Here is a 22575-nt window from a genome sequence, read left to right as displayed (position 1 = left end):
ATAATTGTGAATTGGTTGAAAGTGGCCATCATGCGGCAGACGCGTGAGGCATCACGTCTCATACTGCAAAATGGAGAAATAAAAATATGGTAGCCCTGCCACGCCCTCCTCTGAGCCCCTATAAGTACGTCCGCATCCTCATTTATTGTTCTTGCACAGCTCCAATTAACAATATTTTACAGCACAATCATGAGATAAGTCTCAACGTTAATTTACTGAATATTTTTGTTATATATCCTTAATTTGAACAACTGAGGCATCATAGAGCACCATGTCTGCAGGAGGCGAATTCAGAAGACTGGATTCTACCGAATGAAAACATGAGATTGGGATAAATTGCGAGAAGGATGAAGAGGCAGTTTTCTCTGTTTTGTGTACAAAGCCGCCTGTGGTGGATGAAGCCACACCCTGCTGCCTCCTGATCCAGAGAGGAAGAATAGGCACTTGCGATGAAGTCATCAGTTAGGTGTGAATAGAGGGGACGAATGAACATGCACCTCTCACCTCCTCCCTCGCTCACTGCATGATTTTTCACGAGATCACGTGGGCAGTTTTACATCAAACTGAAGACTGCATGCTCAATCAATTTTCAACGTTTGTCATACACACATATTTCCACGTTGACTTTTAGTCCGAATTCCATTTTACCACTCCAAAAAACTTTAGATGTATTTTGTGTACAAATAAACAAATGTAACATCCACTTTTTTTTTTGCAGGCCATGTACCGTTTCATCTTTATTAAATATATATATATTTTTTGTGTGTGTCAATAATGGATAAATGGATAAAATAATAGAAGCAGTTGAGCACAACAAAGGAGTAAAAGAATACACAGCTATCCTTGATTTCTTTCTTTTTTTTTTTACATTCAAATGCTTAATTTTCTGTCTTAAGTGCATTAGTCCTACTATAAGGAAATTAATGTTGCAATTACCAGTCTTTTTTTTTAATTAAATGGACAACACAAGAAAGGGGATAAGTCAGCTCTGACCACGCCCTGAATTGCTGATGTTAAGTGTCTCCCACTCAGCCAACAACCCCCATCTCTCGTGCACACTAAGAAACCCCCTGCAATGTTATACAACACCCTGCCGCCTGTGATGAAGAAATGAAGAAGACTCTTTGGTCCAACAGCATTCATTTTGAGCATGTAGTTGACACAAAATAGTGTAATAACTGTAATAACCAAGGTTAGGCCTGCATTCATGAAGGATCCATACTAGGATGTGAATTATTATCTGAAAACACTTTCAGGCATGTCATCAAATATATTTGCAGTTGCATTTTAAGTTGAAAAAAAGTGTGCCTTAAAATCTTGTGCTTAATTTACTAATTTTAAGAGTTAAAGTGCACTAGAAAAAAAACAACACAGAATATTGCTAATCGCTGTATCGAAAATTGTGTTAGGAATAAAGTGATGACTCGGCTGATTCTCACCAAGGAAAAATTGATCGATCGAAGTGGATGACAGCATTTGCTTTGTTTTCCTTGGCTGTAACGTTTGACACCTTAGTAAAGAAGGTCATTGTGTTGGGGGTGGGTTGGTGGGTGGGACACCGGTGATGTGTGACTAAACTGCCCCCACCTGGTATGAAATGGTACTGACTTGCCATAAATAATGTAATGAACAGGTTTCCTCATGCTTTTTTTCTCTTTTGTCTACAACAGAGATGGGCAACTGATGACCCGAGTCTGATTCATTTTCATTTTATTTATTTATTTATTGTTTCAAACCCTTTGTTGTTGGGTTAGGCTTGTATTTTTTTTTGTACATGCATTGAAAAATAAAAATGAAACATGTTACGAGCATGTGATCTGACCATATTTAAAACAGGATTTTTGTCATACGTCGGGTTATGAAGGGTGGCACTTGTTCAGAGATGCAGGCTTCTATTCCGGCTGCAGCCTTCCTGTGTGGAGTTTGCATGTTCTCCCCATGATTGCGTGGGTTTCCTCTGGGTACTCCGGTTTCCTCCCACATTCCAAAAGCATTCATGGCAGGTTGATTGGACACCCTGAATTGCCCCAACGTATGTTTGTGAGCGCGGATGGTGGTCTAGTCCAGGGTGGACTCCTATTGGCTCAGCCACACAAAGTATCATGTGATGAAGTGGGTGAAAAGTAATGATTTCTGACGGATATATGCAGCTTTTAATATTGTAACTTGTTCTTTTTAATCTGAAATCACTCCACAGCTCTCCAACTCAATGCGCCGTCTGACGTCAAGGCGGCGCTGCATCCAAACCCGGGCGACACTGCGGCGGCATGGACGCGGCGGTAATGCCCCACGAATTTTCTTAAAACACATGTATAACGTATTTAAAAACAAATTTCTTAATTCACTAGAAGTTTTTTCGTTGTAGTGAATTTTAAAGACGTTATGGTAAGAGAATACAGCATCTCGTACTGTCGTAATTCATAGATAGCCAATCAGGTGGCGATATGTAACACCACGAGGGTTATACTTTTTTGTACTATTGCGCATGCGCAGTTCATTTCGAAAATGGCGGCCGTACAAGGCGGTATGGCCGACGCTGTTGAAATAAAGGACATTAAAACAGAACCACCCGTTGATGCCGTCGTAACCAACAATGCAAATGACGTAAGGTTACTTTCTGCGTCCCCCGGGCCCGGTGCTTCGGTTGGAAGTAACAAACCCGCGACAGGCGCTCTGGAGGAGAAGCAGACGTTGCTGGCAATTCTGCAATTCCTTAAAAAGAATCAACTGTCCGAGTCTGTAGACATTTTGCGTCGTGAAGCTGGATTACCTCAAGATTTGTTCGATTTGAAGGGATGTGATACGTCCTCGGGTTCTGGAGGTGCACCAGGCACTGTGGAAGGAGGGGGGCTCGATGCCAACTCTCTTCTTCTTCTGAGCCGAGTGACATCCTCCTCCGCAGCTCAGGCGCCAGTCAAAGGTACGCTATAGTACTTATTTGAGAATTTCTTCATTTGCATTTTACTAAACATGATGATGTAAAATATATTGTACTTAACGTTTTGGTAATTGATAACCCCACCCCTGATTTTTGTTTATGTGCATTTTTTTACTCTGTAGAGCCCATTAGAGGGGTGTGAAATTGTCAAAAAAGAAGGCTAATAGATTTTGAGAAAAAAAATACTCTGTAAACTCTGCTTTTAAAATAATAAAAATGTATCAGTCCTGACATTATGTTCCAGTTCCCACAAGTGTGCTGTATTTTTCTACATACATTCACTGAAGTAGTTACACCTGTATGACCATAACAAAAACTACACGAGCTGTATCTAATAGAGGCTTTTCAAAGTTAATAATGCTCAGATTTGATTGACACATAGGTTTATTCATTTATCAGTGGTGTAGAATTGCTCAGTATCGTTTTAGACCTGGTTCTGGTATTTTGGTTACCTTACCTTTGGTTACCTTACCTTACAGGACAATTTCTCCATCTAGAACTAGTCAACTTTATATGCCAATATTGAAATGCCAACTTGTGTTTCAGCTCCACCCGCAGAGGACCAGCCGGATGTGAGTGTGGTTCTGTCTGCTTACAGCCAGCAGGGAGACCCAGCTCTCTATGAGGTTTATTACAGCAGCTTGAAAAAGTTTATCGAAACAGTTTTAGACTGTCATCGAGCAGAACTGTCCCAGGTTTTCTACCCGTTGTTTGTGCACATGTACCTGGAACTGGTATACAACAACCACGAGAATGTGGCCAAGGCATTCTTTGAAAAGTGAGTTTTCTTGACAAGATTCTCTTCCCCTTCTTGCTTGCCATTTCACTAACACGATGCCACTCTATGTCAGGTTTAGCGGCGATCAAGAGTGTTATTACCGAGAAGACCTTCAAGTGTTGTCGGGGTTGACAAAGAAAGCGCACATGAGAGGCAATGAGACTCTGCTCGACTTTCGCACCAGCAAGTTTGTTCTGCGCATCTCCCGGGACTCATACCAGTTGCTCAAGAGGCACCTGCAAGAGCGCCAAAACAACCAGATCTGGAATATCATCCAGGAGCACCTCTACATTGACATCTTTGATGGCATGCCACGCAGCAAGAGCCAGATTGATGCCATGTCCGGTAGTCTGGCTGGAGAGGGCAAGAGAGAAGCCAATAAGTCAAAGGTTGGTACATAATTAATACGATTATTTACAGAGCTGTTGTAACACGCTCTCAAGCTCACAGGTGCCTCGTTCATCCACCTCCTTCTAGGTTTATTATGGCTTGCTTAAGGAACCGGAAATTGAACTGCCACTTGATGATGAGGACGAGGAAGCGGATAACGAGGAGGGCAAACCCAAGAAGAAGAAACCCAAAAAGGACAGCATAGGCTCCAAGAGCAAGAAGCAGGATCCCAATGCACCTTCACAAACGAGGTATTGATTTGCATTCATCTGCAATTTTCAAGCACCGACGCATGCTTTTTATTGAATTCATTTTGGACCTTTATGCAAGCCTCATGAATTTCCTGAAAACTGCGCTGTTTCTCTCAGGATACCTCTTCCAGAATTAAAGGACTCGGACAAACTGGACAAGATCATGTACATGAAAGAAGCCACCAAGAGGATCCGACTGGGACCAGATAACCTTCCTTCTATTTGCTTCTACTCTTTTCTCAACGCATACCAGGTTTGTACATCGACTACTCACTTTTCAAATGGGGTTCATGCGGTCGAAATGTGAACTAAATTGGTATTTTATGATTTAAAAAAAAATATGTTTCCTGCAGGATTTAACTGCTGTGGACTTCACAGATGACTCCAGTTTAATTGCAGGAGGCTTCGCTGACTCCTCAGTCAGAGTGTGGAGTGTCACTCCCAAAAAGCTGCGCAAAGTCAAGTCAGCAGCAGGTACAGTCAGTCGCCTCGTCGTAATTAAAATAATCAGCTCAAGACCGCAGCGATATCGATGCACTTTTCATTCCGTCAAATTTATTAGTTATTTTTCATTGTCTTCTGGCCATCCAGACGTAATAAATTGGCCCGCAGGCTGCTCGTTAGAGTGAAAAACCCGGGTCTAGCTTCTTAATAAGCGGAGGACATTTCACAAATATCTGTAATTTTATGGGCAAGGGAACAAAAGGTAATGATAAATCCTGAGTAGACAACAAATTCCGTAGTTTTTATTGACGCTAATTATTTGCATCAGATCCTCGTGGAACACTTTTTCCTCCATACAAATAGAATGATTAACATTAAATTAGATCACATCAGACAGTATTAAAAGAAAACTTTTGTTTTTTTCATGATTTGTAATGTGTGGGATTTTTTTTTTCCCGTGGCGATCCTCTAAACAATGATTGTCATCATCGAGCAGCTTTTTGTGCAATGGAGCTAACTTGTTGTTATTTCCCTTAAGACTTGAACCTGATTGATAAAGAATCAGATGATGTGCTGGAGAGGATCATGGATGAAAAGACAGCGAGCGAGTCCAAGCTCCTATACGGGCACAGTGGTCCTGTTTATGGAATCAGCTTCAGCCCGGACAGGTAAAAAGCAACTCTTCTCCACCTGTTTGCTGCATGGACCACATGCTCTCCTGAATGATCTGCTTCGGCACAAAACACATGAGCAGTATTGGATGAACGTAATGACGACTGGCGTGCACATTTAGGAACTACCTGCTATCGAGCTCTGAAGACGGCACGGTGAGGCTGTGGAGTCTCCAAACCTTTACCTGTCTGGTGGGCTACAAAGGACACAACTATCCTGTGTGGGACACCCAGTTTTCTCCTCATGGCTACTATTTTGTCTCCGGGGGACATGATAGAGTTGCCCGGTAAGAATTGTGGAATCTTGCTGTATTATGTACTTAAGATAGCCAACTATCTATAAATGCATCATACACTGCTCGTATGCCTGAATAAATACTGTTCACACTCACGCATGATATTTTCATTTTATATGATCAAAAATCCTATTCCTATTCCATTAAGAGGGCGATACAAAGTAGAATTAGGGCTGGGCGATTAATCATTTGTCTTGATAATTTGAATTTATCAATTATTTTTTTTCCCAAGTGTTTTCCTTAGTTTAAGGCACAGATTTCTCCCACAACATTGAACTCAACAGAATGGAGCAGTTTAACTAATTTTGGGATTTGATCGCCATCTCGAGTGACTTTTCTTATACACCTGGCAAATGTTTTAAAAAAAAAGTGACGAGCAAGCTTAATTCGCACTAAGAAACCAACAACATGAGCGGAACCAGTTTGATAGTTTTCCATATGATAAGAAAGCCGCCCGGAAAGGCACTCTCAGTGTCAATCTTGCAGAACATTGCCAAACACCTAAATTATCTCTCGATCCACCCACCCATATATCCCTCCTTCAGCCTGTGGGTTACGGATCACTACCAGCCTCTGCGGATGTTCGCTGGTCACCTGGCGGACATCACTTGCACCCGCTTCCACCCAAACTCTAATTACGTGGCCACGGGTTCATCTGACCGTACGATCCGCCTGTGGGATGTCCTGAATGGGAACTGTGTTCGCATCTTCACAGGTCACAAGGTAAAAATGATTAGCCTTCTTCTTTTGATGAACGTGCTTGTATTGTCTCTGAGGTGCCAAAAAGAAGTCTAACATCTTTGTACTACATCTTCTAGGGTCCAATCCATGCGCTGTCATTCTCACCCAACGGGAAGTTTTTGGCTTCAGGGGCCACTGATGGCCGAGTTCTTCTTTGGGATATTGGGCACGGACTCATGATTGGAGAGCTCAAAGGCCATACAGACACCATCTACTCGCTCAAGTTCAGCAGGGATGGTGAAATCCTTGCCTCTGGTGCGTGCTTCACTGTAGTTGTGTATGAAGACTGCTTTAGCATGCTCCATCTGACCAACCCAAAAGAATGTTGACGGTGATTTAGTGTAGTTACATAGGGTTGAAACTAATGATTGTTATAATAATCAATTAAATCTGTAGATTACGTTGGCGATTGTTAGACGAATCAGATTTTAAAAAAAGTTGTATTTTCCATCGCTTTATATTAAAACAGGACATTGAAAACAACAAAATTTCTACTGTGCATGTTTAAACGTGTGGTATATTTATGTAGAATACACACATCTATTCAAGTATCTTGTGTCTCCTAGGCTCTATGGATAACACAGTTCGCCTGTGGGATGCCATGAAAGCATTTGATGATTTGGAGACAGACGACTTCACTGCGACTACAGGACACATTCACTTACAAGATAACTCACAGGAGCTTCTGCTTGGATGCTACACAACTAAATCCTCGCCTGTCCTACATCTTCACTTCACCCGCAGAAATCTGCTCCTGGCAGCAGGTGGCTACAATCCATAAGACCTTTTACTGAATTGATCTTGAAATCGTTTTGATATTTTTGGACTGTGTGAAAAGATCAAATGGTAATTAACCAAATTAATATTCATCCATTCTTAAAAGTGACCGTGATGTCGCACCTAAATACGTTGTCCTATTACGGTGCCATTGTAATTGATAACCATGTTAGAAATAATTACAAGTACAGCTCAACATGTGGCTGCCACTTCTGTATTATAGTGTTTTTATAGATACACATGTAAATAAAAGTGTTTTTTATGTTTTGGTCATTAACGGTCTTTATTGTTAACATAGGGAAAACAAAGAGTCATTATATTCCAAGCACATCCAGCTGCCTTCTCCGCTCCCAGCAGGCAAAAATAAATTGTACATCTGTAAAGGAGACAGACACAAAACAGTTCACGGATGCCAACGTGTGTTTTAGTACAATTTCAGAAATAGTTGAGAGTTACTGAATACTTACGTTACTTCTCAGTGACAGCGGCTTGTTTCTTGGGCTTCAATTTAAAGAAGAGACCAATTGCTGCTAGGGTGGCATATGTGGCCAAAACGCACTATGAAAGAAGAAGCAATTCGTGAAACAAGTGAATATATTAAACTGTGACTTATATAAATATAACATGGAATGTATACAGCAATGTTGACTCACATTTCTCCTGCCGACCATGGTGTATGCGTTGAAGTACTTGGCAAACCCAGTGAACTGGTGCTGGGATCCTGCGTCGTGACCTCCCATGATGGTTCGTGAACCTATTCCAGCATGAAGGATTGATCAATAAGTACTTTCATTCGTTTAAAGTTACACTAGAACGGACACGAGTGTGGCTATTTTTGGATTAAAAAGATATATTTGAAAGGGTAGGCGTGTAATATACAGAACACGATGCAATGAACAATATTGGTCCATATTCCCGCAGCTTCTGATGGACTTAAACAATTTGCAACAATCGCATGTTACCTTAATTTTCAAAAAAAGAATGGATGCAATTCTTCGCCTATTATGTTAAAAGTTTGATTGCGTACTTTCTTGTAGCGGAAGGATTCGAAGCGCAGCTCACGTCTGACATTGACGGGTTGGTCACTCTCGCTTGTTTGCATAGTGAGCTAATTGTGAACCGTTTACACACCATTGACGTTAGCTAGCGAATGTATGACCGAACAGTCGATGATAAGCGAGTCAAATGCGACATGTAAATTTACATATCTAAAATAGCACTGTAGCACATACCGACGACAAGTTCAAAGTAAGTAGACAAAGCGTTAATTGTATTCTTACCTTGAGCACAAGTGCCTTGACAAAATTACGTGAGGACTGTGCCCTAACCTTCAACGGAGGCCTCGATGCGAGAATTGAAAGGAAGTCCCGCCTACTTTTAATTGTCAAGATCGTTGTCGCTATTGGTCTAAAGTGATGACGTTACTTAAGGCCGTCACCAAATGCGATCACTGATTGGCCAACTAAAATGTCAATAATTTATACTTGTTTGTGATTCGCCAGACATTGGTTTGACCAAACGAGTTCTTCTTCCGGGTCGTGGTAAAGTCGTGGTAATGGCGTGCTGAACGACATGTGAGTTTTTAAACCTCCGAACGGAGCTTTACTGTACGCAAACTTGGCTCGACCACAAGTTGGATCACGTTTAAATTCACATGTTAAGGTTTTATACACTATGTTTACTTTTGATGCTTTGTGTAATATCGTTTGTGATTTTCACGTGCTGTTCATACATTAGGACGTAGTGGTTGTTGTACACTTACAGTCAACACACTGGGTACTACTAGTTTGAAATAGATTTTAAAATGTGATTATACATGCTTACTGTAGTTTAATAAGCCTGTTGTACTCTTTTGTAAGACTGGATATCAACCTGGTTTTGAGTTACCATTTTCAAGATGTGCACGTTTTTTTCGTAGACAACTTGAAACATAAGACATGGCATCAGCGGAGGAAGACTTCCCACGAGGTGGGACAGTAAAGAAAGCATCTGAAACCAAAATAGCTGTACGGGTTGAAGTGGACAACCTTTTCAAGGTATCACTGATCTGACTTCTTCTATTCGGAGCTGGCATATTGTGCAAAATACTCCCCAATTACCACTTGAGGTTACCACTTTGTTTCTTTACTGCAGTCACATGAAAAAGTAGACTCGAAGAAAAGGAAAGGGGATTCCAAAGATGACAAGAAAGCCAAGAAGCAAAAGTCTGCTGGGACAATTGAAGATGGTTTGACTCTCAATGCAGCTTCAAAGTGTGTGGAAATCCTACATACAAAGGTAAAAACACAATTAAGGAAAGCCACACACATTACAATAGGTCAATATACTTTTCGGTTACTGTTTCACCCCTAGAAATAACTATATGATTCCACCGTTCTGCAAGTATGTTTGATATTGTGTTATTTCTTCACAGTTTTTAAAGGAAGGTATGCTGATGCTGGGCTGTGTCAAAGATGTTTCAGACTTTGAGGTGAATGTCAGTCTACCTTGTGGTCTGCATGGCTACCTCAGCATCAGGAACATCGGTGACTCATACACCAAGCTGCTCACTGAACAATTGGATTCAACTGACTTTGAAGTAGGTGTACAATATTTTTTTGGGCTTGCGTACCCCTGAACCCTTTTGTCACAGCATGAGTTGCCCCCTCACTCGAGTATATAAAGTAGGTATATGTATTGATGATTTTCCAAAAGTAGAATGTAACTATTACAAAATTAAAATACTTGTTTTGTTTTCTTATCATTCTTCAGTACTAGTCTTTTTTTTTTTTAACTCAAATTAAAGATAAAAACACAATATGTTGCCTTGAAAAGAAATAAAATTAAACAATATGATTCAAAAGTAAAGAGTTATATCAGTATCTGTTCAATGGATTCAAATGACATTGTCTGAACCGCATTTCTTTTCCTGACAGGACATTTGTGCTTTACCACAACTCTTCCATACTGGCATGATGTTGAGATGTGTGGTTTCCAAGATGGACACCACCAAAGGAGGCTCTCTCAGCATCCAAGTCTCAGTCAATCCAAAGCACGTCAACAAGGCGCTCACGTCAAGTGCTCTAAAAGCTGGCATGGTAAGTCAGAAGTCAGTTCCTCTTGCCACAGAATCTTTTTGACGCCACTCAACGATTGTCACTGTTTGTTGTCTCAGGTGTTGAGTGGATGTATTGAGAGCATTGAAGATCATGGTTGCCTAGTTGACATTGGTGTCAAGGGAACCAAAGCCTTCCTGCCCAAGATAACGCACAAACAGAACAGTAACCGTGGTATTGCGAATATTAAGTGTCTTATTTTCTCCCTTTTTCATGCAAGTCCTTTTTAAGTCGGTTAAAAATAGTTTTTTTTCTTCTTGTGTTTCCAGACCTGAAGCTGGGACAGTATGTGACTTGTCAAATAAAAGAAGTGAAGAACGATGGGCGTTTATTGCGACTCGTCACCGACCCAGTGGCTGTTGGCCAAGCTCTTGCTGAATTGCAACAAGGGTGGACCTTGACGAACCTTCTTCCGGGACTTCTTGTTAGAGCAACAATCAGAAAGGTGGGGAGGGTTTTTCATGTGTTCCCCACGTATACTCTTTGGTGACAAAATTCTCACATTTTTGTATAGCACTTTTCTTGTGTTAAAAATGCAACACAAAGTGTACATTGCAGAAATAAAAACAATGAATTGAACGAATAAAAAACAAGAATTACACATGAACACCCCCACTTATAAACACACAACGCATATTTAGTGACATTATGGGGACATGGTAAGGCCTTGAGGATCAGATCAGGATAACATTCTGGGGGAGCAATCCACACCAAAATCTCCTGCCGTCCCCAACCACTGCGGGTACCGCCACGGAGCCTGGAATTAATTCCCCATGATGTGTGGAGCACCCCACGGCCCGCGACGGTTGCTATGATAAAAGCATCCGAGTTAGATATGTTGACCAAAGACATTTAAAAAGTAGATAAAGAACGTTAAAATCTGTTCAAGTTACACTCCAAAGTTTTCACAAATACGTGAACATGTATGATGTCAAATTAACGCTTGACAATGTTGAAATTAATCGAGCCTTAATTGCAGGTGACCAAACACGGACTGCTCTTGAACTTCCTGTCCTCCTTCGGTGGTCAGGTGGACTTCCTTCACATGGAGCAAGAGATGGCTGCCAGTTACACTGAGGGAAGCAAGGTAATTTTCCTATTCCTGAGAAAAATATGATTGCTTTTTATGCTTGTGCAATTTTTATTTCTACAAGCAATTTCCAACTGTTCCTCAGCGAGTAGCAACCTCTCCATGTTGTTTCCGTTCTTGCATCATATAGGTTCTGGCCCGTGTGTTGTACGTGGATCCATCCACCCGTTTGGTCGGATTAAGCTTGCGTGGCTACATCGTTCAACCTGAGACCCGAATCGATACCATTCCTGCGTGCGGCGACCGAGTCGGTGAGGTGGTGAAGGACTGTAGGATGACCTCCATGCACCACAAGTCTGGAGCTTTTTTGGAACTGCCTGATAAAACCCGAGCATTTGTACATGTGAGTAGCCGGAATGGTTCACACACATACTACTCAGTTGAGATCGCGTGATACATTTTGTTGTTACTCCTGATAGGTAAACAACTTGAAGGAGCCTAACGCGCCTTCGAATGCCAACAAAGTACTCGCCTTAGCCGAGCACACTTGCAGGATAATTGACTTCAGCCCCATGGACCAAATTCATTTTGCAACTCTACGCAAGTATGTGAAATGTGTCTTTTGCATTATGCCTCCCTGTCAGTCAGCATTCAACTAATTTCAACTGATTTTCAGGAGTGTGATTGAAAAACCCTTGTTTCGATACAATGATCTTCAGGCCGGTCAGATTGTACAGGTATGTGCTGAGCTGAGACTTAAATGAAATAATGTATGGACTCTTATCACATGTTAAACTGTGCAGTACTCACTTGACGAGCTGCGTCTAGTCAGGGGCACAGCGAAAAAAAAGAAACCCTCTTGGTTTGCATCGTATCATGACTTTGAGTCACAGATTTGATAGTTTCTCATATCAGGAAAACAGAACTTTCTTTTTCTGTTTTGCCTGTTAAATAAAAAACAATCAATTCAAAATATAATTAAAAGGTTTTTACAGGATGGAAAATTATATTTATGGTAGTGGTGGTAACTGAACACAGTATAGTCCTCTTATTTGCAATATTACACGCATAAAAAAAAAAGGAATGCGTTTTTGCTAGTGGCACCCTGTTTGCTATTACTTAAACGTGATATCTTGTTTTATTTATTTATTTATTAATGTTTCTTTCATAAAGGGGACTGTGTCTGTCCTGGTTAAACATGGGATGGTGGTGCACCTGTCTACCCACATTCGAGGGCTGGTGCCTTGCACCCACCTATCAGACATCGTCTTGAAGAACCCAGAGAAGAAGTATGCCGGAGCCATGAAAGTCAAATGTCGGGTTAGTCCATTAATTCAAATCTAGAAACCTCCTGTTAATCGGATGCATCATCATTTCCAAAATTGTCTTTGTTTTATTCTGCTCTACATGTCCTCAGGTGCTCTCAGTGGATGTAGAACACAAAAAGTTGTATTTGACCCGAAAGAAGACCCTCTTAAACAGCTCCCTGCCCTTATTCCTGAGCTACGAAGATGCTCGCCCCGGACGAGTGTCCCACGGTTACATCGTCTGTGTCAAAAACTTTGGCTGCATCGTTCGATTCTACAATGATGTTAAGGGCCTGGTGCCAGTCAATGAACTCAGCTCGGAAGTTATCGTCAAACCTGAGGAACTCTTCTATGTTGGTCAGGTGAGACATCAAGATGGAATCATATAGATGAGCTGCTACAGAGATCCTCCTCTAAAATGCGCCAATTGCACCATGGCGAGAAATATGTCTGTAAATCTTGACACGTTAGGATACCTTGGAACAGTTTTAAATTGTTAAACAAAATGCTTATGTCTCTTTTTTTTTTTTAAAGGTATTGAGGGCAAGGGTTCTTCAGTGTGATCCAGAGAAGCAAAAGATGCTGCTGTCATTTAAGCCTGCGGCGGAGGAAGACACAGAAGAAATGGAAAAGGCCCAGTTTGGCTGTGAGGTAGGAAAGTTATGTTAAAGGCAAAATAGTTATTAGGGAATTTAAAATGGACAGTTGAAGCCGAGTAATTCTCACCAGATTGTTCTTCCTTTGAGAAAGAGAGGAGAACACAGAAAAAGTCATGAAAAATGCCATGACTGAAAACCGTAATCGATCTTCACCCCAAATGTTTGCATGCTGAAATCGTACTCTGAAAATATTAGAACGAAAGTCTTAATATTTTCAATTTTATTGTTGTCCTAAACATTGCTTCTTCATAAAAAAATCACAGTGTACAAAAATTGATGAATTGTCACTGAAATTCATACGCACATGTACAGTATGTGCATTCTCACTTCATAGTCTGAAAATGTTAGAACGATTGCTCCGATATTTTGGATTCTATCGATGTCGGAACTTTCAGAGTATGATTTGGGCATGCGTGTACATGTGCACATACATTTATAGCAATATTTGACAATGTTTTATGTGACATTTTTTAGCAAAATAGATCAGGGAACAAATCTGAAATGAACAGTCCCATATTACAGCACGCATAAAGTCACATTAGAAACAAATCTGTTTCCTGCTCAATGTTTTTTGCTTACTATCCCGTCTATGTTGCAGAGACTGGAGGCCAAGGTGCTTAAGAAGTCAGCCAATGGTCTGGAAGTGTCCATTCTTCCCGATAATGTTAGTGCTCTCCTACCCATCGTGCACCTCTCGGACCTCGTGTCCAACTGTACTCTGCTGTGGGAGGCCCTGCAGGAGGGAGACACCATTTCAAACCTCATCTGTATTCTCCAAAATGGGAAAAAAATTGTATCCTTGCTAATATTGGAACTAGAAATGTAACCTCAACCACACTTGGGCTTAAATCTATTGTAGATGATCCATTTTTTTTCTGGCCTTTTTTGTTTAATGTGTCAAGAGTAGCTTTTGTTTTCCTTGAGTTTCTCTCTCAGACTGTCACCAAGAAGCCAATGGTGATCTGGTCACTGGAGGCTGGAGTGGCTGCGAAGGAGTTCTCAGAGATCACAGTTGGAAGGCAGATGATTGGTTGGGTCAAGAACATCATGGTCTATGGTGTCTTTGTCGAGTTCCCATACGGCCTTGTTGGTCTTGCACCAAAATCTGTGAGTGATGGATCTCCATCGTTTTTTTTTCCCCCCCAAGAGCATCTGCGTCGTGCTAACTGATTTTATTTTCCCATCTGCACACTTCTAGGCCATATCCGATAAGTTCATTGGTGATACAACAACAACCTTCCACGTGGGCCAGACGGTGGTTGCCAAGGTGACCAATTTTGATGAGGAAAAGAAACGATTCCTGGTTTCACTGAAAATTTCTGAGGTCACTCTGCCCGAGGGATCTGCCCAGACCAGACTGATTCATGCTGTGCAAGAGAGACGAGCTGTGACTGAAATGATTGCACTGAAAGGTTGGACGTTTTGTCTCTTGTTACTCAAATCAGAAAATATATACATTTAAAAATTTCGACAAACATGAATTTTGATAGCAAATCAGAAGAGAATCACCAGTGAGGAGCAATTTTTGAACTTCTGTTTAATTATATTGATTTGATTAATGATATGAAGTCTGTGTAAAATGTCTTACCTCTCATCTCTGTTGGTTCTTCAGAAGCCGGGGATCTTTACCGGCAGCTTGCCGCGCTGACTGTTGGCCAGAGGCTGAAGTTGGTTGTGGACACAGTGAAGGATGACGATGGTGCCAGCTTCAAGTCGGATGAGTTGGTCCGTGCCACCATACAGGCCACCAAACACCATGCGATAGGTAAGGAAACTGTTCTGACAGAAAACCGCTCTTCCCAAATGCTCTCCATCTTATCTTACTGAGCGATCAAGCCATTTTGCAAGGATGAATAGACCAAAATGCACAAAAGTGACTGACCACACTCACTCTGTCTTTGTTCCAGGGATTGAGTTGACCCCAGGACAGAAGGTTACTGCAGTTGTCCTTTACGTTGACATTCAGTCTACTACTGTCCAAGTGTCCCTCCTTTCCAAACTGGTTTCCAAAAAGAAAATGGTAAGTTACTTTGTCTTACATAAAGCTCAATTAGTTTCAGATTGCGGTCTTCCATTGATAATAATTAGGAGATCATGCATACATGTTCAGCAGTCTTAGTATCGCCGTTGTCTTATTTTACACTTCATAATGCACCACACATTCTCAATGGGATTCAGGGCTGACTCGGGTCTGCAGTCCGGATGGTTCTTGTCCTCTATGGCCACACTTTCCAAAAACAATTTGAAATGTGGACTCGTCAGACCACAGAAGACTTCCAGTTTGCATCAGTCCATCTTCGATGACCTTTTGCCCAGAGAAGATTGCAGCGCTTACGGGTGTAACTGATGAAGGGCTTTTGCTTTAATTGAATTGTATTTACTGACATGTTGTTTTCTAATTTGTTGCTGAGCCTTTGTCATGATAATCCTTTACACATTGTGTGTGTTTACAGCTTACAGAAGAGAGCAAGTACTCTGCAATTATACAGCACATTGACAAAGACCTAGCCATCGTCTCAGTGGAAGACACCGCTCAGCTGACTTTTGTACAGACACAAAGCCACTTGAATGAGGTTATGCTATCACAGTCGGAAAAACTGAAGGAGGGAATGTTTTTGGACGTTGAGGTTGTTGAATCCAGTTGCGAGCAACTGCAAGGGCTCCCCCTACTGTCATGGAAGCGTACTCTACCCAAAAGACTGCGCACCGTCTCAGAAAACCAGATGGACTCTGACACCGGTTACCACTTTGGGGAAATTGTGCGGGGCAACGTACGGACAGTGAAGGCTACCAACATTCAGGTTGTATTAGAGGATGGAAGCACGGGCTATGTGCACGTGTCTGAGGTGATGGAGGCTACAGAAGTGTCACATGGGTCCTTCCCCACGTCTTCGGTTAAAGTGGGCAGTGTTGTCACCGGCAGGGTCATTGGAGGACGAGAAGTCAACAGTAATGGGTGACTGCTGCTTAATTTGTCCTCCCCATTATTCACATCATCTGAAGTTGTTTAAAGAGGTTTTTAAAACTGGTCTGTTTTTTTTTTTCAGATTATTGCCGATATCCAATCCGAGATCAACATACACCGTGCCTGAGCTGACACTAATACCAAGGTAAATGACTGATCCTTACTATTTTGACAGTGTCATGATTGGTTGAATGTAATGTTTTGTTTGGGTTGCCAATTGCCATCCACTACACAATCTTTCTCCATAGCAAACTGGACGGGAAATTGGAGCTTAAATCGTTCACAACTGCAGAGAAACTGAGCAGTTACAAGGTTGGGGAGGAAATTACATGTTTTGTTTCAAAGGTAGGCAAGGTTACAGTTGTGCCTCTGACAATACTCACGCCGCAAATCAGTGCTGAGGTCTGTGAATGGGTTTGTGATTGTCTGCAGTGTCACCCCGAGAGAAAAAGTTTGGAGGTCACCTCGGATCTAGCTATAACCGGGACAGTGGAATTGCTGGCGATGATTACTGATCTGAAAGTAAGTTGTTTCAACACCGTTGATCAGTGGCATTTAATGTCTTTTTTATTTTATTTTTACACATTTGTTGTTTTAAAAAAACTCTTGAGTAAAAAAAAAAAAATCTGTCACCATCAGCCTTATACCAAATATGGAATTTGAATGTGCATTTGCAGGCTGTCAAGTGCGTCCTTAAAGGGGAAGTCGAACCAAAATATTTCTTTTCAGAAGTATTTTATGCAGGGCCAGTTGTCAAAACATGGCATTCTGAAGAGTATCGCATATGTGTGATATGAGTTCAGCAGCATGTTTAGACTAGTGAAGAAAATGGAACCCCTTGCAATATCTTAGCAATAACGTTTATTACTAAGATTTTTTGGAGGGGTTGTCTTTCCCTTTAAGCAGCAGGTGGTGCTACAAGCCTTAAACTTCACACTTGTTTATACTGCATAATAAATGAAACAAACCCCAGAAATTAAACCAACCATTTTATGAAGATAACATAATTTGTGCTGGCATGCGATGAAAACATGATCAAAACGACTACTTGTAGACTCTGCCCTAACGTTCCTTGTTTTGTCATATTTGAGGATTCCACCCGCCTTGAGAAAATGTACAAACCTGGTCAGGCTGTTAAGGCTAAAGTTGTCCAGATGAGTCTCAAGCCTCAGCGATTGTTACTGTCACTCACAGGTAGGACACACCCCCTTTTAATCAACCCTATACATGATGAAAAAAGGCTGACGAATCACTGCGTGTTTGTTTGTAGGCGTTCATGAACTGGTGGAAGGAAATAGCACTTTGGGAATGGTGACAAGCATGCTACCGCACCTCGGCCTTGTGGTCAAACTTCCGTTTGGTTGCGTGGGGACTGTGGCCATCACTGACCTCGCGGATGCATATAAGCCCAACCCATTGGCTGCATTTAGCAAGGATCAACTGGTCAGGTCAGAGAATACATCAACTTCACTTTATACATGCACTGCTTAACACATTTATTAGACCACCACCACTTATTTGTCTCACCGACCAAACAGCATAATTAAATGATTTAATGTGGAATTTTTCATTTTCAGTGTGTCCTTGACTTTTTACCATTTTAAATAGGCATGAGTAATTTCAAACTGAATTCATCTTTTTATAATGAAATTGGAGCCGGCTCACAGCGTTTCAGTCAGAAATGGATCAAATCATACAAATAACATCACTGAGTGCAATATGTCCATTTATATAACATTTTTGTTTTTTTCCCCAAACCTCTGCTCCGATTGACCTAAAATTTTAGATTTAGTGTTGTGCCATTAAAATCAAAATCTCTCATTTCCAACACCGCTTATCCTGAGTATCTTTGATGAAATGTAACTCTTCACAATGATTATTTAATGAGAATTAAACCTGTAATTGATGAAAAGGGGTCTATGTTTGACCCACTGACTGAACCATTATTACCTCGTATGTCGGAATATAAAGATGAGTAATTTTGCGATAGCAGATCACATATGTGCCTTGCAAATGGCTGGCACCTAGCCCAGGGTGTGCCGCGTCTCTCGTTCAAAGTCAGCTGGCTCTAATGACCGCGTATGGAGACTGTACATTCTAATGTATTCACATTACCATTATACACACACACACTCCAATTGCAAGAGATCTACCAATTGAAATGTTCTTTTATCTCAGGTGTTACCTTCTCAGCAGTGAAAATGGCAAGTGGCAGTTATCGCTCCGGCCGTCAAGGTATGACATCTGACAGATACACTCAAAAATGTGGGTCTGTCTGGAATTTACAACCTTATTGCTGCTGTGACTGTTGCCCTTGTGCAGGTTGAACCCGCAGCAGGCCAAGCCAGTTAAGGACACCGAGGTTTTGTCCTTAAACGAACTGAAAGAAGGCCAGTTAATCAGAGGCTATGTCAAGTCTATCAGTGAACAAGGGGTCTTTTTAAGGTAAGTCCCTTGCTGTCCTCATCTGCCCTTGTAAATATACATTGATTTGCACTCACTTCAGCACTCGCATGAGAAACTGCAATGAGCATTCTTTGAATGCGTCGTGTCATGGCTCACTGAAGACTTGAGGTGAATGATGTCTTGTTACATTTCCCAGGTTGTCAAACAGCATCACGGGGAGAGCCGAGCTTCAGCAGTCGACCAAGTACTTTGTCAACAATCACAAGGTCCTCTGTAATCATCTTCCCCCCGGCACCTTGCTCACCACGAAGATCATCAGGTAAAGTAGCGCTACAATACATTTGATCGTAAAACCTCTGACACGTAATAAAAACTGAGCATTGCAAATATCGTCATTTTCGGTTTATAAGTCACGGCAGTAAAAATATCCATCATGAAGAAAAAAAACAAACATAAATTGATCTGGATTATCAATATAATATTTTTGTGGAAATGTTCAAAAAATCAGAACAAAAAAACAAAAACGTAGAGCTCAGACTAACGCTTTCGCAACAACTCTGCCATTCCAAAAACGTGCATGTTGTTTCTTGAACCACTTGTTTCTTGGCGACTGGGTAGCAACCAGTCCAAGGTGTACCCAGTCAATCAACTGGTATAGACTCCCACTCACTTGTGACCTTATTGAGGATAAGTCGATTGATTTGTGTGCACCATCGCTTGTGCAAAACAGGCCGTAACACGGCGGCCCCCGTCTGTCCTTGTTGTTTAGCATCGACAGAAAGGAAAAGTTACTTGACCTGTCCCTGCTCACCGCGGACACCGGGAAGCCAGACATCCTTCCAGATTCCCTCCATCTGCCTCTGCGTCTCTTGGGAGAGGAGAAAAAGAAGTACAACCTTGAAAGGAAAAAGAAACGCTCACTGTCTGAAAGTGAAGAGGTAACGAAACAATTGGAAAACATTTCAGCATAGATGCCCGCCATTTATCCTTTGGTTGTTCTCTAAACAAAAAAAATGCAATGTGTACTTGGCTCCTTTCACCTTGGTCATATTACCAGAAAAAAAATGGGCCGGAGGCTCAGAAGAAGAAGAAGCTGAAGAAGAAAACAAACCTTGCAGATGATGACAGCGGGGTTGAGGTTTACTTTAGAGAGGAAGAGGACGACGAAGGCAAAGACACCAAATCTGTTGCTGTTAGTGTAAGCAAAATAATTGACATTGGTTTGATTTTAGATCTATTTATTCATGCATTAATAAATAAATGTCTCGACAGGTTTCTAGTTCATCAGGTCCTTCCAGACTGCAGGTTGCAACGGGTTTCTCCTGGGATGTTGGCCTGAGTTCACTGAAACCTGCTACGGCGAACAAGCATGCCGACTTGAGTGATGGAGAGGACCAGGATGAAAGCAGCAAGGTGAGCCAACGGTTGGCTTTCTATTTTGCTGTTGCAACGTCCACCATTTGTCTCACTGCTTTTTTCCCCCCTCGTCAGTCTCAGAAGAAGTCTCGGTATGAGCTGGAGCTGGAGAAAAAAGTGGCGGAGAAAGCCTTGACGCAACGGGAGATGGCGTTGATGGACCCTCAGCTCAGGCCGCAGGATGCTGCAGCGTTTGAGCGCCTGCTCTTGGCCTCTCCCAACAGTTCGATTCTTTGGCTTCAGTACATGGCTCACCACCTGCAGGCCACCCAGATTGAGCAGGCCCGTGCTGTGGCAGAGAGGGCGCTTAAAACCATTTCTTTCAGGTAAGATTAGACCATGTCGACATGGAGCTTTGATATTTTGTCCGCAGGGCAATGGAAAGGCACTTGTTTTCATTGTGGTCCAAGGGTGCAAAAAAAAAAAAATGGACAGCTGACAGCTGCCTGAGAAAACTGTGCTCAGCCAGCTAGCTGATCACATACTGCAAATAGGTGGCCAAAAATTTTTTTTGAATGGGCCATGCAACTTAATTTTGCTCAATATGAAGTTGATGTGAGTGATATTGTTTTAATACTACAGTTGGTTGCCCCGGTATAATGACCTTGGATTAGTTAAAAAATAAAACCTGAGAAAGAAAAAAATATTTTCAACTATATTAAAATGACATCTTGCTCAAATGTGGTGTATTTTTTATTTAATTTTTTTGATTAACGCATGAGCTTGGTGCGTAAGGGAAAAACTGAGCACCAAACAACCTCTGGTGCTCATTTGAGACCCATGCCGACATTTTTTTTTGCACCCCTATTTATATGTTTAAAGACAATTCTTGATTTTCAGTGGTTGTTGTTCTCTTGTTGAAATATTTTTCTATGCCTAGAGAGGAGCAAGAAAAACTGAACGTGTGGGTGGCCCTGCTAAATTTGGAAAACATGTACGGCACTCCAGAGGGCCTCAAGAAAGTTTTTGAGCGAGCCCTCCAGTTCTGTGAGCCCATGCCCGTCTACCAGCAGCTGGCTGACATCTACTCCAAATCTGACAAGATGAAGGTATTAATTACCTGTGAATTTGCACACCTTCTATGTAGAAAATAAAACGGTCAAATATTTCTGTTGCTTGAGCTGAACTCCGTATGTTTCTCTCGCTGTGTTTGGATCAGGAGGCGGACAACTTGTATAAGTCAATGGTGAAGCGTTTCCGTCAAAACAAAGCGGTGTGGCTGAGCTATGGTACATTCCTGCTTCAGCAGGGACAGAGTGATGCTGCCAGCGCTCTCCTGCAAAGGGTGCTTAGCAGTCTCCCATCCAAAGAAAGTGAGTAAAAATGACCAGAGAGCTGGATATGGGCTTTGTTTTATTTCTAAACAAATTAGAGCTGGATTTAGTTTGATTAATTAAATAATTACAAAAACTCTGAGGGGGGTGCATTCACTTTTGAGAGATACCACTATGTTTCGGAAACTGAGCAGTTTGCTTTTCTCACATAAACAGCTTCACAGAAAATATCGTTTTCACAGGTGAAACCTAAAACTAAAAATGTTTAAGTAATCGATATAAAAAGCAACACGTGAGCAGCTACAAATACCAAAAGAGAGCTGTCTTTTTGAGTTGCATTGCGGTTCTACACCAATATCAATTGCGACCACAATAATGAAATATTGTTCAATGAATAGTTCTCGACAGTTCGTATTCATATATCGTGTGTATTAGTTTGCATGGGTGTGCCTAATTTTCAGTGTTCTTGCCTGCTACGTCTGCATAGACCGAATTTTAAACATTGTAATTTGTCTTCAGGTGTGGATGTGATCACAAAGTTTGCCCAGCTGGAGTTTCGTTATGGAAACGCGGAAAAGGGTCGCACAATGTTTGACAAAATCCTGACAAGCTACCCGAAACGCACCGACCTCTGGTCCGTTTTCATCGACCTCATGGTCAAACATGGATCACAGAAGGAAGTCCGGTAAGAACCTTTTTTTGTCTTGTTTTTGACTACCTGCTAGTTATTTTCTTAATTTGTGAACAGTTTATGAAAGCTTATTGCATGTTTACTGTCACATTCACCTAAATGATCACACAGGGCCATCTTTGATCGTGTGATACACTTGAGTGTGTCAGTGAAGAAAATCAAGTTCTTCTTCAAACGCTACCTGGACTATGAGAAGAAGCACGGCACACCGCAGAGCATCCAGGCTGTCAAAGAAAAGGCTGTGGAATTTGTGGAGGGCAAAGACAGTGAGGCTGCCAGCTAGAGACCAAATGTACAATTTTGCATATTGTATATGTTTGGTGTGGACTTTTTATACTTGCAGCTGCATCATGAAAATAGATTCCAGGAGCGTGAAGACTAAAACAAACTTTTGTAAAATGTATGTATTCGTCAATAAATCTGATCATGGTCAAACCAGAATGAAC

At 41.5% G+C, this 22575-nt stretch overlaps 3 protein-coding genes across 4 annotated transcripts; 2 read left to right on the top strand and 1 right to left on the bottom strand.

Annotated features, from left to right (window-relative positions):
• Positions 1 to 2502: 2502 nt before the first annotated feature.
• On the top strand, positions 2503 to 7559 carry taf5 (TAF5 RNA polymerase II, TATA box binding protein (TBP)-associated factor). The gene is made up of 11 exons (XM_088303648.1): positions 2503 to 2920; positions 3485 to 3716; positions 3790 to 4105; positions 4194 to 4357; positions 4475 to 4610; positions 4711 to 4831; positions 5340 to 5469; positions 5595 to 5759; positions 6314 to 6491; positions 6587 to 6764; positions 7076 to 7559. The coding sequence occupies exons 1-11, from the start codon at positions 2506 to 2508 to the stop codon at positions 7288 to 7290; spliced, it is 2250 nt and encodes a 749-aa protein (XP_088159774.1). The 5' UTR covers positions 2503 to 2505; the 3' UTR covers positions 7291 to 7559.
• atp5mk (ATP synthase membrane subunit k) lies at positions 7487 to 8686 on the bottom strand. Its single transcript, XM_088303649.1, has 4 exons — positions 8567 to 8686; positions 7940 to 8040; positions 7754 to 7844; positions 7487 to 7662 (listed from the first exon to the last, which is right to left on the bottom strand). Exons 2-3 carry the CDS (start codon positions 8024 to 8026, stop codon positions 7755 to 7757), a joined length of 177 nt encoding a protein of 58 aa, XP_088159775.1. The 5' UTR covers positions 8027 to 8040; positions 8567 to 8686; the 3' UTR covers positions 7487 to 7662; position 7754.
• Positions 8687 to 8754: 68 nt separating this feature from the next.
• On the top strand, positions 8755 to 22564 carry pdcd11 (programmed cell death 11). Of its 2 annotated transcripts, none has more exons than XM_088302149.1 (36): positions 8755 to 8860; positions 9205 to 9322; positions 9420 to 9563; positions 9700 to 9864; positions 10202 to 10363; positions 10441 to 10555; positions 10651 to 10826; positions 11361 to 11468; positions 11602 to 11814; positions 11891 to 12015; positions 12088 to 12148; positions 12585 to 12731; positions 12829 to 13080; positions 13253 to 13369; positions 13976 to 14170; positions 14314 to 14484; positions 14576 to 14789; positions 14990 to 15142; positions 15285 to 15397; positions 15831 to 16333; positions 16425 to 16487; positions 16591 to 16687; positions 16775 to 16864; positions 17434 to 17536; positions 17613 to 17790; positions 18521 to 18577; positions 18665 to 18787; positions 18945 to 19067; positions 19518 to 19686; positions 19806 to 19946; positions 20021 to 20161; positions 20240 to 20490; positions 21045 to 21213; positions 21324 to 21477; positions 21958 to 22123; positions 22241 to 22564. In XM_088302149.1, exons 2-36 carry the CDS (start codon positions 9224 to 9226, stop codon positions 22410 to 22412), a joined length of 5430 nt encoding a protein of 1809 aa, XP_088158275.1. In that variant the 5' UTR covers positions 8755 to 8860; positions 9205 to 9223; the 3' UTR covers positions 22413 to 22564. The 2 variants fall into 2 exon arrangements, with proteins under 2 accessions (XP_088158275.1, XP_088158276.1); XM_088302150.1 differs by lacking the exon at positions 8755 to 8860 and adding an exon at positions 8883 to 8948.
• Positions 22565 to 22575: the final 11 nt, after the last annotated feature.

Source organism: Idiotropiscis lumnitzeri, chromosome 8, assembly GCF_059441095.1.
Source record: "Idiotropiscis lumnitzeri isolate Australia: NSW breed Sydney's pygmy pipehorse chromosome 8, RoL_Ilum_1.0, whole genome shotgun sequence".
Classification (NCBI taxonomy): domain Eukaryota; kingdom Metazoa; phylum Chordata; class Actinopteri; order Syngnathiformes; family Syngnathidae; genus Idiotropiscis; species Idiotropiscis lumnitzeri.
Note: the sequence above shows the minus strand (reverse complement) of the source record. Positions and strands in the feature narration are given on the sequence as shown.

Excerpts from the sequence above, each read along its gene's own strand:
- taf5 (XM_088303648.1), top strand. The coding sequence starts at position 2,506 with ATGGCGGCCGTACAAGGCGGTATGGCCGACGCTGTTGAAATAAAGGAC. Across the intron at positions 2,921-3,484 it reads AGCTCAGGCGCCAGTCAAAG|CTCCACCCGCAGAGGACCAG; the intron begins GTACGCTATAGT and ends CTTGTGTTTCAG. Across the intron at positions 6,765-7,075 it reads TGGTGAAATCCTTGCCTCTG|GCTCTATGGATAACACAGTT; the intron begins GTGCGTGCTTCA and ends TGTGTCTCCTAG.
- atp5mk (XM_088303649.1), bottom strand. The coding sequence starts at position 8,026 with ATGGGAGGTCACGACGCAGGATCCCAGCACCAGTTCACTGGGTTTGCC. Across the intron at positions 7,845-7,939 it reads CCATGGTCGGCAGGAGAAAT|TGCGTTTTGGCCACATATGC; the intron begins GTGAGTCAACAT and ends CTTCTTTCATAG.
- pdcd11 (XM_088302149.1), top strand. The coding sequence starts at position 9,224 with ATGGCATCAGCGGAGGAAGACTTCCCACGAGGTGGGACAGTAAAGAAA. Across the intron at positions 10,827-11,360 it reads TTAGAGCAACAATCAGAAAG|GTGACCAAACACGGACTGCT; the intron begins GTGGGGAGGGTT and ends CCTTAATTGCAG. Across the intron at positions 12,732-12,828 it reads CCATGAAAGTCAAATGTCGG|GTGCTCTCAGTGGATGTAGA; the intron begins GTTAGTCCATTA and ends ACATGTCCTCAG.